General features: G+C 50.7%; 1 protein-coding gene across 2 annotated transcripts in view; it reads left to right on the top strand.

The window, feature by feature from the left end:
* ZBTB14 (zinc finger and BTB domain containing 14) overlaps window positions 1-12,350 on the top strand; it is a 120,304-nt gene extending 107,954 nt beyond the window's left edge. For both annotated transcript variants that reach the window (XM_085606009.1, XM_085606008.1), the window contains exon 4: window positions 9,856-12,350. In XM_085606009.1, coding sequence (XP_085462135.1) covers window positions 9,856-11,208 — 1,353 coding nt within the window. In that variant the 3' untranslated portion in view covers window positions 11,209-12,350. The remainder of the gene's footprint in view (window positions 1-9,855) is intronic.
* Window positions 12,351-12,563: the final 213 nt, after the last annotated feature.

Here is a 12,563-nt window from a genome sequence, read left to right on the forward strand (position 1 = left end):
GGGAGTCCAGTGTATTTTCTTGGGGTGTTTTTTGGAGGTTAGTTCTGTGAGAGGGCCTGCGATGCTGCCATAGTTTTAAATAAACCTTCGGTAGTAGCCGGTGAGGCCCAGGAAGGCTCGGACTTCCGTTTGGGTTGCAGGGGGTTCCCAGGACAAGATGGCGTCGATCTTCGGCTGGAGGGGGGCGACCTGCCCACTCCCCACTCCCCACCTGGTGCCCCAGATAGGTTACGGAGCCGTGCCCAATTTGACATTTGCTAGCTTTGACGGTGAGTCCGGCTCGGCGCAGAGCCAGCAGGACTTGACGGAGGTGCTGGAGGTGCTCGGTCCATTGGGAGCTGAAGACCGCTATGTCGCCGAGGTATGCTGCGCTGAACCCCTCTAGTCCGGACAGGACCCTGTTCACCAGCCGCTGGAAGGTGGCCTGGGCATTTTTCATTCCGAACGGCATCACCCTAAAGCGGTAGTGCCCATCCGGGGTGGAGAAGGCGGAGCGCTCCTTGGCTCCCTCGGTGAGGGCAATCTGCCAGTACCCACGGGTCAGGTCGAAGGTGCTGAGGTAGCAGGCGGCCCCAAGGCGGTCAATGAGTTCGTCGGCACGGGGGATAGGGTGAGCGTCTGCTCGGGTGACCGCATTGAGGCCTCGGTAGTCCACGCAAAATCTCAGCTCGGGGGCAACACCCGGGGTAGTCGCTTTCGGAACCAGGACTACCGGGCTGGCCCAGGGGCTGTCGGAGGGTTCAATCACCCCGAGGTCTAACATCTTTGCCACCTCGGTCTGGATGCAGGTCCGGACCCGATCAGGGACTCGGTAGGCACGATGTCTCACTGGCGGGCTGTCTCCGGTGTCCACGTCGTGGACACACCAGCTGGTGACCCCGGGGGTCAGGGAGAAGAGATCCGCGAACTGCCCTAGTAGCTGGCGGCAGTCGTCGGTCTGTTGGGCTGTGACGGCGGTCGACAGTCTCACTCCTTCCACGGATCCATCGGTTTCCTTCGCCCCCAGGGGGTCTGGAAGGGGATCGGTGTCTTCTTCGGCCCCATCGTCGGTGGCCAGGAGTAGACTTAATTCGGTCCGTACAAAGTGGGGCTTGAGGCGGTTCACGTGGAGAACCCGGAGGGGGTTCCGCGGGGACTGCACATCGATGAGATATGTGACTTGGCTCTTCCGCTCGATCACCTTGAAGGGCCCAGTCCATTTATCTTGGAGAGCGCAGGGTCTCACCGGGGCCATGACCCAGACTTGTTGGCCCGGCTGAAACTCGACCAGCGTCGCATTCTGGTCATACCAGCGCTTCATTTCTTCTTGACTGGCCTCGAGGTTTGCTTCTGCGAGTTCCCTGAATTTTCGGGTCTGGTTGCGGAGCGCCAAGATGTATCGGAACACGTCCGGAGGGGTCCCCCGGGGGGTTGTTTCCCACCCCTCCTTGACCAGGCTCAGGGGTCCTCGGACGGGGTGTCCATATAATAGTTCGAATGGGCTGAATCCCAGGGATTTTTGGGGAACCTCCCGGTAGGCGAACAGGAGACATGGGAGGAGGACGTCCCACCTCCGGCGTAGGGGTTCCTCGAGGCCCAGGATCATTCCTTTCAGCGTTTTGTTAAAGCGCTCGACTAGTCCGTTTCCTTGGGGGTGGTACGGGGTGGTGAATTTGTACGATACTCCGCACTGCTGCCAGAGGGACTTCATATAACGGGAGATAAAGTTCGTACCCCGGTCACTCACGACTTTGTGGGGGAACCCCATGCGGGAGAAGATCCCCATCAAGGCCCGGCCCACCACGGGGGCCGTCACGGTGCGGAGAGGGATGGCCTCGGGGTAACGGGTGGCATGATCCACTAGAACGAGGATGAACCGGTGGCCCTGGGCGGTCTTGGGGTCCAGCGGTCCCACAATGTCGATTCCTACCCGCTCAAAAGGGGTACTGACGACGGGGAAGGGCTGTAGCGGAGCCTTGCGCTTGCCCCCACTCTTTCCTTTCCGCTGGCCTGGCACGTGGAGCAGGACTTGCAGTGGGCCTCCACATTTGCTCGCATCTTGGGCCAATAGAAGTGGGTGACGAGCCGTTGGTAGGTCTTATCTTGGCCTAAGTGTCCGGCCAGGGGTACATCATGGGCCAGGCCCAGGAGGAGACTTCGGAAGCGTAGGGGTACCACTAGTACCCGGGCCGATCCCAACTCGGCCGACTTCTGTTCGCTGTACAGGAGGCCGTCCTCCCAGTATACCCAGTGGGTGCCAGTCTGGTCGCCTGCTACTTGGGCCTCGGCCTGTTGTCGGGGTCCGATGAGGGACGGGCAGGTGGATTGTTCTTGGCAGAATTCTTCACGGGAGGGGCCCCCTTCGCAAGGCCACTGGGCCAGTTCTGGCAGGTCCTCGAGGTGGGTCAGGGTTTCGGGGTCGGAAGGCACTGACCCTTCGTCGGGAGCGGTCGGCTCGTCCAGAAGGGGGTCGTTGGCCTCTGGTGGTGTATTCTGGATCTCGGGGGTGGTGGCGGTGTCTAGCGGCATGGGCTCTTCCCCCTCGGAGGGAGGCGCCCGGAGAGTCATTGAGCGCGTGGTGGCGCATACCCACTCGGGGAGGCCCATCATCTCGAGGTGGGCTCTTCGTTCCACTTGTCCCCACGGGGAGTTCTCAAGGTCGTTGCCCAGGAGGCAGTCCACGGGCTGGGAGGTTCGGACCGTCACCTTTAACTTGCCGGTGACTCCCCCCCCATTCGAAGGGGACTAGGGCCATCCGACAGAGGCTCTCGGAATTGTCTGAGGAGATGACGGGGCAAAAGGCGCCAGGCAGGATCTGATCCTCGGAGATCAGGTGACAATGAACCGCCGTGACACTCGCCCCCGTGTCCCGGAGGCCCTCGATGCGGTGACCGTTGACCGTCACCTGCTGTCGGTACTTCTTCGTGTTGGCGGGCAGGGACGTTCCGGGGACCATCTCTCGATCCCCTAGGGAGACCAAGGCTATGGCGGCTGGTTCCCATTCTTCGGAGTCTTCTATCTCTTCCCCCAGGGCTACAGAGGCCATCTGTCAAGTCGGCGGGGTTGTTGTGGTGGACCGCTGGTACAGGGGACACTGGGGGTCGCTGGCATAGTGTCCGGTCTGTTGGCAGCGGAAGCAGGTGATCCTCACTCGGGGCCCCGGCCTCCCTGGTGGCCCGGTGCTGGCCGGAGGTGGAGCTGGAAAGGGCGGAGATTGTCCTCTGGGAGGGCTGAGCGGGGATCCCCCCGGAAGCTCCCTTTGCCGGGCCTTGATTCCCTCCGCCCCTCTGGCGGGGGGGTCCCTGACTGTGGCGACCGTAGTCCCCCACGGGGCCCCGGGAGGCCCGGGTGTTCACCCATCGGTCAGCCTCGACGGCCAGTTTTCGAGGGTCTGTGAGTTTGCTGTCCAGGAGGTGCTGGCGCAGCTCTACGAAGCAATTCACGGACAAGTGTTCCCATGCGATTAGGTCGAACAGCTCCTCGAAGGTGGAGACCTTGCTGCCCTTGATCCATCCGTCCAAGGCCCGGCTGTAGAAGTTCACGTACTCCACCCAGGTGGTACCGGGTATCTTTTTGCAGTCTCTAAACCGTTGCCGGTACATTTCAGGGGTGAGCCCATATCTGGCTACTAGAGCCTCTTTCATGTGACTGTAGGAGTTCATCACGGTGGAGGGCAGGTCCAGCAGGGTATCTCTCCCCTCGCTCAGGAACCGGCCCCACAGCCCAGCCCCCCAGTCCTTCTGCGGGACTCGGTGGGAGGTCATGGCGACTTCGTAGGCCTTGAACCATTGCTGAATATCGTCGTTCTTATAGTATTCTTTCACCACATCTTTGGGGATGTGGACCTTTGGTTCCACGGTGGAGGAGATGGGTTGGGTTTCCGAGGGTCGGGCCTCCGCCTTCTTAGCCTTGAGCTCGATTTCTTTTAGGCTACGTTCGTGCTCTAGTTGGAGTTTTTTCTCGTCGTGTTCTCTCTGTCGTTTCTTTTCCTCTAGTTCTCCTTGTAGGCGTAACTGTTCCACCACCAGTTTTTTCTCAGCCAGCTTTAGCTCTCCTTCGATTTTAAATTTTGCTAGTTCTAGTTCGTGGTTGCGATCTCTTTCTCGGTCCGCTAGTTCCTCTGGGGATAGGCCCCTCTCGGGGGCGCCGTTCCTCCCCGGGTTGCTTCGTGGTTCGTTGGGAGGTTCTCCTTCTGTTTGTGTCCGGGGAGTTTCTGCCTCGACCCAGGTTTTTAATGCCCCCTGGAAGTCCTCTTTTGTGCTTAGTCCGGTGGTAGCGATTCCAAAGTCTTTGCAAAATTGTTTCAGTTCTCGGTGTGTATAAGATTCTAACTGGTCTTTTTGGAATGCCGTGCTCGGGTTGGTGCCTGCGGCACCTGGCGAAGTTTCTCCTTCCATTCTTCTTGGTAGCGCGTACGCCATCTACTGCACGATCTCTAGGTGTTGGCTCGGATCCCGTCGCCTGCCACCAAATGTTGGAAGGCGTTCCCCGGGGAGGCTGCGGAATGTGTTCCTGACCACCCTGAGGCCCACCTTTCCCAGAGTTAGGCCGAGCAAGAGCAGGGAGGCCCTTCCTGGAAGGGTCTCGCACCTAGGATCGCACACGCTACGCTTACTCTCTTCTTCGGATAGAGGGACACCACACAGTAAATCGTTGTAAGATAATAAGCTTTTATCGGTGGTTATCAGGGATCTTTATGATCCGGCAGGTAGGTGCAGAATTAATGCCACAAGCGGCAGCGATCTTGTGATGGAGGGAAAAGGGGTAGCGGGACAGTCTTTCAATCAGTGTCTCTGCGAGGTATCCGGCGCCCAGCTCTCAATCCTCGAGCTGAGGGGATGTTGCTTCTCTCGGCAATCTCTGCCGACTCTCTTGGAGGAACGGGCCGCGAGTCACTCAGCAGGCACCGGAGGATCTTAGTTCAGGGAGCCGCGACGGCGTCAGCAGGGCTCAGATGGTTCAGAATTCGGGGAGCTGCGACAGCGTCAGCAGGGCTCAGATGGTTCAGAGTTCGGGGAGCCGCAACAGCGTCAGCAGGGCTCAGATGGTTCGGAGTTCGGGGAGCCGCATCAGCGTCAGCAGGGCTCAGATGGTTCAGAGTTCGGGGAGCCGCGACAGCGTCCGCAGGGCTCAGTTGGTTCGGAGTTCGGGTAGCGTTCTTCTGTTCGGGGAGCGATCGAGCCGCAACCAAGTCCGCAGGCTCTTGTCAGTCCAGGTCTTCTCTGCCTCTCGTCTCTTCAGCACCCCTTGTTATACTCCCCCTCCTCTTTGAAGTCCGGAGTCCTCGCGGAGAGGGGTCTGGTGCCTGGGGGGCGGTGTGTCGGGGTTTCCTGTCGCTTAGCCCCTTGATCTGTTCAGGTGTGTCCGGGAGGGACTCCAGACGCCCAGCAGGAGAGGCGCCCGCTCACCGGGGGCCTGGTGGTCGATCGGAACCTCCCTCGGGGAAGAGACCAGAGGTGTGACAGGGTCGGCGCCTCTCGGTCTGGTTTGGGGGGGGGTTTCGTTCTCCCTCGGCCGGGCATGCGTGTTGGGGATCTGGTCGGCCCTCGGGATGTTGGTCCACGGAAGCCGGAAGGCCGTGCCCACGAGGTTCAGCGTGGTTGTAGTGTGACTTGCTGGTCGGGAGGGTCCACGCCACGAGGCCGGTCTCACACTGTGAAACTGGACAACGTTCACAGTGTTTATTTCTGATCGCAGCGGCTGCTTCATGTCTGTTGCACCATTCAGGGAGTCCTTTTGTTGAAGCTTTCATGAGGACATGATGAGGAAGCTGGAAACTTTTGGCACATTCTCTTTAAAAGCACAGCATGTTGGCGACTGGTTAATCGATTAGACCTATGTAGCGCTTTAGATATCAAAGCGCTATGGTGGGTGCAGCAGTTACAACTCATGAAATATGGGGTGCAACTCACAAGGAGGGGGCAGGTTTGAGTGCACATTGGCTGCAATCGAACTCTTAAGATGATGGGCTGTGTGTGTCCATTATCAGCACTCACTCTTCGCTAAGTGATTTTGTTTGTTTTGTTGTTGTGTTAATGCTTTGCTGCACCCGTTTGACTTACAAAATGCTTTCTCTTTCCACAAACTCGATGTTTGTGTTGCTTTATTTTGAGATGCTTTTAGTATTACTGTCACACACACGACCACAACCACACACAACCACACATACAACCACACACACACACACAACCACACACATACGCACACAACCACACACACACAACCACGCCCACAACCACACACACACAACCACACACACAACCACACACACACACAACCACACATACAACCACACGCACAACCACAACCACACACACAACCATACACACACGGCACACACACCCACACACAACCACACCCAACCACACACAACCACACCCAACCACACCCAACCACACACACAACCACACAAACAACCATACCCACAACCACACACACACAACCACACCCAACCACACCCACAACCACACACACATACCACACCCCCACACACACACACAACCACACCCACGCCCACACACCCACGCCCACACACACAACCACACACACACAACCACACACACACAACCACACACACACAACCACACATACAACCACACACAACCAACCACACACAACCACACACACAACCACACACACACACAACCACACACACACACAACCACACACCCAACCACACACCCACCCACACCCACACAACCACAACCACACACACACAACCACACACAACCACATAACCACACCCACAACCACACACAACCACACACAACTATACACACAACCACACACACACACACACACACAACCACACACAACTGCACACACACAACCACACACACAACCATACACACAACACACACAACCACAAACACAACCACACCCACACAACCACAACCCCACACACAACCCCACACACAACCACACACACAACCACACAAACAACCACACCCACAATCACACCCACAATCACACCCACAACCACACATACAACCACACACACACAACCACACACACAACCATAAACGCACAACCACACCCACACACCCACACATGCAACCCCACACACAACCACAACCACACACAACCACACATCCACACCTGCACCCACACACAACCACACACACAAAACCACACACAACCACACAACCACACACACAACCACACACATAACCACACACAACCACAACCACACACACAACCCCACACACACACACACACACAACCACACACACACAACCACACACACAACCTCACACACACACAACCACACACACACACAACCACACACACAACCATACACACAAAACCACACACACAACCACACAAACACACACAACCACACACAACCACACACACAACCACACACAACCACACATCCACACACACACCCACAACCACACACACAACCACACATACACACAACCACACACAACCACACATCTACAGACACACACCCACAACCACATCCACAACCACACACACAACCACAACCCCACACACAACCACAACCATACACACAACTACACACACACCCACACCCAACCACACATCCACACATACCCACAACCGCACCCACAACCACACACAACCACACACACAACCACACACAACCACACATCCACACACACCCACAACCACACCCACACACAACCACACACACAACCACACACACACAACCACACACACACAACCACACACACAACCACACACACACACACAACCACACACACACACACACACACACACAACCACACACACAACCATACACACACACAACCACACACACACACAACCACACACACAACCACACCAAGCATTGGCATAGCCAATAGGTCTCGCCTTTGGGACCTTATAAGTGTTTAGCCACGCAACACTTGATGTGGTTGCACCACGGATATTGTGCTGCATAACTAAATACTTAGAAGGTCCCAAAAGCGAGACCTATTGGCTATGCCAAAGCTTGTTTATTTCTTTTGATCAGGTACAAGGTTGTAAACATAAGTCAGTAGCTTATATGTAGCTTTTGCTGACCTCAAGGCAGCATGCAACACAGTCCCAAGAGATAAGCTGTGGCAAGAGTCTTCTGAGATGATCATTCCCTCTGATCTTTTAACTATAATTAGGCCCTTGCACACTGATAATTTTGCACAGGTCTGTTGTGTTCTAAATAGGGAACTTTCAGGAAGAAACGAGAGGGATGCGTTTTATCTCCAATTCTTTTTCTTTTTTTAATTAACGGCTGTGCAGACTTGCTGACAAATTACAAAAATGATTCACCCGTATTAGCAGGGCTGAAGGTACCAGTACTTTTCTTTGCAGAAAGCACTTTATTAATCCCCAAACGCAGAGAGAGCTCCAGATAGTAATCAAGAACTTTGATCTGTTTTGTAACAATCATAGGCTGGAGATAAATGACCCAAAAACAAAGATATGGCATTCTACCCCCACAGGAAGTCACGATGCAGGATAACCCTGCATGGTAACACTCTTGAAAGAGAAAAGGAATTTGACTACCAGGGTGTCCGATTATTTGGCACCTACTTGTGGCATGAACAAATTGCAAAGAGCAAGCTTTTGTTAAATCACAGGGCAGCTGCCATAGCCAAGTTTGTTAGACGAGCCTCAACTTATCCTGTGTCCCCGGCTCTAGAGATCTACAGGGCTCAGGCTCTCAGTGCTGTCCTGTGTGGTGTAGAACTATGGGGTCACTGTGGAGTAGAAAACCTCGGGAGAGCTGAGAACAACTTCATAAGATCTTTTTTGAGGCTGCCACTGCGAGTAGATCTAGATTTAAACCAATAGCTGAGTATGCGAGGCTAATGCCAATGTTGTACTGGACAAGAATCTGGCCCACAAAAGAACTAGAGCATTTTAGAATGGGGTCACAACATGTCATCGGCAGACCACAAGTGCCCATAATCCCTTGGCTGAGGTATGTTAAATCTTCACTGGCCTACCTGGGGATAGGGTGTTGTTGGTCAAACGCAGTGTCAATTCCACCAGGCGCCTCTGATTGTCAAGAGGAGACTCGGCATTGTGTCCGGGACATACAAACAAACTCGGCCTCATTGGGGAGATTAACTAGTACTATTTTAAATATGAAAACTTATTATAACTTTGAAGAAAGCTGTATGTGAAGTTCAGACGGCACACTTCAACTGGCATTTTTTGCTCGCTGTTGCTAACATCTGACTCTGGATCTGAATTGTGCCTTATCTGTAATATTCCTGATGAAACTGAAGAGCCTCTGCTATTCTTTTGGCCAGAATGTAAGCAGTCCAGAACCAGATGGATTAAACCTACTGCTTATTTGGTAGTTAGGATATACAGCAAAGTGTTAAGGATATGCAAATCGGATACCAGAATGCGGATACTGCTTTTGTTCCTCTTTACGCTTTTACATCATGTTATGCTACACAAAACTATGACTCTACACATGTCAAAGGTTGGGACTAGCATATGTGACGGTGACCATAAGTATGGTTCCTTATTTCAACTAATCTATCTTTCAAGGTTGACTGATGTACAGATTCGTTTTTCTCATTACAGCATTTACTGCAGAGCTGCTAGTGGGAATGTAACCAGTCAGGCATGTGCCCGTCTGTTGCACACCATTTGGTAATTTCTATCACTGAGTGGCAAGGGAATGACTGGGATACAGTCTTACTAAGAAATAACTTTTCATCATCTCCCTTCCATTTTCATTCTTGGCCTATTCTCTCTTATTTCTCTCATTTAATCTTTTAATCAATCTGTTTCTCTTTTATTATACATTTCTCCCTTTCAAAGCGATTTTATGTGTTGGAATTCATATTTTATATTGGATGTTATGTATAGCTTGTGTTACAGAAGTAATTCTTGCTTTTTTTTCTGCAGGATTTCTTCATCAGTATGACTGAAACTTTGAAATACAATGACGATGACCACAAAACTATCTTCTTGAAAACATTAAATGAGCAACGCCTTGAAGGCGAGTTTTGTGACATTGCTATTGTGGTGGAAGATGTCAAATTTAGAGCACATCGGTGTGTACTTGCTGCCTGCAGTACATACTTCAAGAAGCTTTTCAAGAAACTGGAGGTGGACAGTTCTTCAGTGATAGAGATAGATTTCCTCCGTTCTGACATTTTTGAAGAGGTTCTTAATTATATGTACACTTCAAAGATTGCTGTCAAAAAAGAAGATGTAAATCTGATGATGTCTTCTGGCCAGATTCTTGGAATACGATTTTTGGATAAGCTCTGCTCTCAGAAACGTGACCTTTCAAGTTCTGAAGATACCACGACAGATCCAAAGAATAAGTATTCATATGACACAAGCTTAAAAATTAATAGTTCTGTTGTAGTGCCAAATGACACCCAAGACGATGATGTAGAGGAAATTAGAGATCCGGATGACAGTCCATCTGATGACACAGTTGACGGAACCACCCCTAGTCATGAAGAGGAAAAATCACCAACTTCCACACTGAGAGTACAAGAGGCCATTCTGAAAGAACTGGGAAGTGAAGAGGTTCGGAAAGTAAACTGCTATGGTCAGGATGTGGAAGCAATGGACACCACCGAGCCGAAGGACTTGGGATCCCCAACCCCTCAGACGCTGACATTTAACGACAGCATGAGCGAAGTCAAAGATGAGCAAACACCAGGATGGACAACAGCTGCCACTGACATGAAATTTGAGTATTTGCTTTACGGTCATAGGGAACAATTTGCCTGTCAAGCATGTGGGAAGACATTCACCGACGAAGCACGGCTGAGAAAGCACGAAAAGCTCCACACTGCAGACAGGCCATTTGTGTGTCAAATGTGCACCAAAGCCTTCACAACACAGGCTCATCTGAAAGAGCATTTGAAAATCCACACAGGTTACAAACCTTATAGTTGTGAGGTGTGCGGAAAGTCTTTTATCCGGGCACCAGACTTGAAGAAGCACGAAAGGGTGCACAGCAATGAAAGACCCTTTGCATGCCACATGTGTGACAAGGCCTTTAAGCACAAGTCTCACCTGAAGGACCACGAAAGGAGGCATAGAGGAGAGAAGCCTTTCATCTGTGCATCCTGTACTAAAGCGTTTGCCAAAGCCTCAGACCTAAAGCGACACGAGAACAACATGCATAGTGAGAGAAAGCAAGTGTCCGGAGTCATTCCGACTGAAACAGAGCAGCTGCAAGCCGCAGCAATGGCTGCGGAAGCCGAGCAGCAACTCGAAAGTATAGCTTGCAGTTAATATGTCAGCTTGTCTTTCAAACATTGCCTTGCAGCTTACAAAGCTAAATTCCATTTCAAAAAGTGAAAAATATGCCAGTAAGTTGATGGGTATTGAGCATTTTTTTCTTTTTTACTGGACTGATGACTTTTTGATAAATACTTTAGAACTTTGCTGCTGACGTGTTCCATTTTTATAAGAAAAAGTTTTCTTAAAAGGAGTCGAGTGTTTCTTATTTACTTTTCTTGAGCATCAAGATAATACTGTCTTATTCTTTCATTGCAATTAAATAAACGTCAGGTATTCAGTGAATTTGTTTTACATGAAAGCAAAAATCAAGGGTCAAAATGTAGGCAGTGAGTGCTCTTAATCATAGAACACTAGTTTTGTAACTATTTTTTAAAGAAAGCAAATCATCAATGTACACAGACTGTAGTTTATCTCAGAGTAGATCGTTTTTGGTAAGATAACTAACTTTGGATAATTCAATGTACTAGTTCCGTAGCCACAGAAAAGCAACGAGAAACCTACTTCCTTTTTAAAATTGGCAGTTTTGAATTTTCAACAACGAAACTGTTTTTGATTTATTTCCTTTTTTAATCCCTAAAGCTCTTTTCGTAAACTAATATTGGTTTACTGTCTGCATTTATGTGACTGATCTTGCAAACCCTCATTTCGTGACTTGAGACGTATAAGGCTATACATTCTATAGCCACACTACTTGGCCATATCAGAACTAAGCACTTGCACGATTTGTCAACCGTGTATCCCAGAAACACAGCAGTTTTTAAGTTTTTCACAGTAAGGTGGACACCAGTTTAAATTTTGCTTTCTGGTTGCTTCACTATTTTCGGTATACAGTCTAGTGTACAGGTGTGTGTGCGCGCGCATGTGTACAACCTACTTGTGCTTCCGTTTTTGGGGGCACGATAGAAATATACCAACATTGAGGAAAAACAGATCTACATTCACATCAAAGTAGAAAATATGTATGCCCTTTCTTTGTTTTCATGTTCCAACTAACTACATTTTCGTATTCCACAAACAATACCCGATTGCTTTACGATAAGGTCTTTTCAGTCACTATGGAAAACCTGTTTGGGATTCACCCTCTATTGGGTGAAAATCTTTAAAATTAGTTTAATAAAATATGTATATAAGCTCAATACTTTCTATATGCTTTGTGTATTTGTGTGTTTGCACATCTATTTGTTAATAAATGTTCCCATATATTTATTATTACAAAACTTACTAATTTGTTTTATTACAGATGAGTGCAACACAGTTCACCTGGTTGTTCAGGGCTAGCCAGTATGGGAAACATGACGATTGAATATACCATTCATATCTAAACAAATTATTTGCCTGAAAATAAG

Source organism: Triturus cristatus, chromosome 5_1, assembly GCF_964204655.1.
Source record: "Triturus cristatus chromosome 5_1, aTriCri1.1, whole genome shotgun sequence".
In the NCBI taxonomy this organism is placed as follows: Eukaryota; Metazoa; Chordata; class Amphibia; order Caudata; family Salamandridae; genus Triturus; species Triturus cristatus.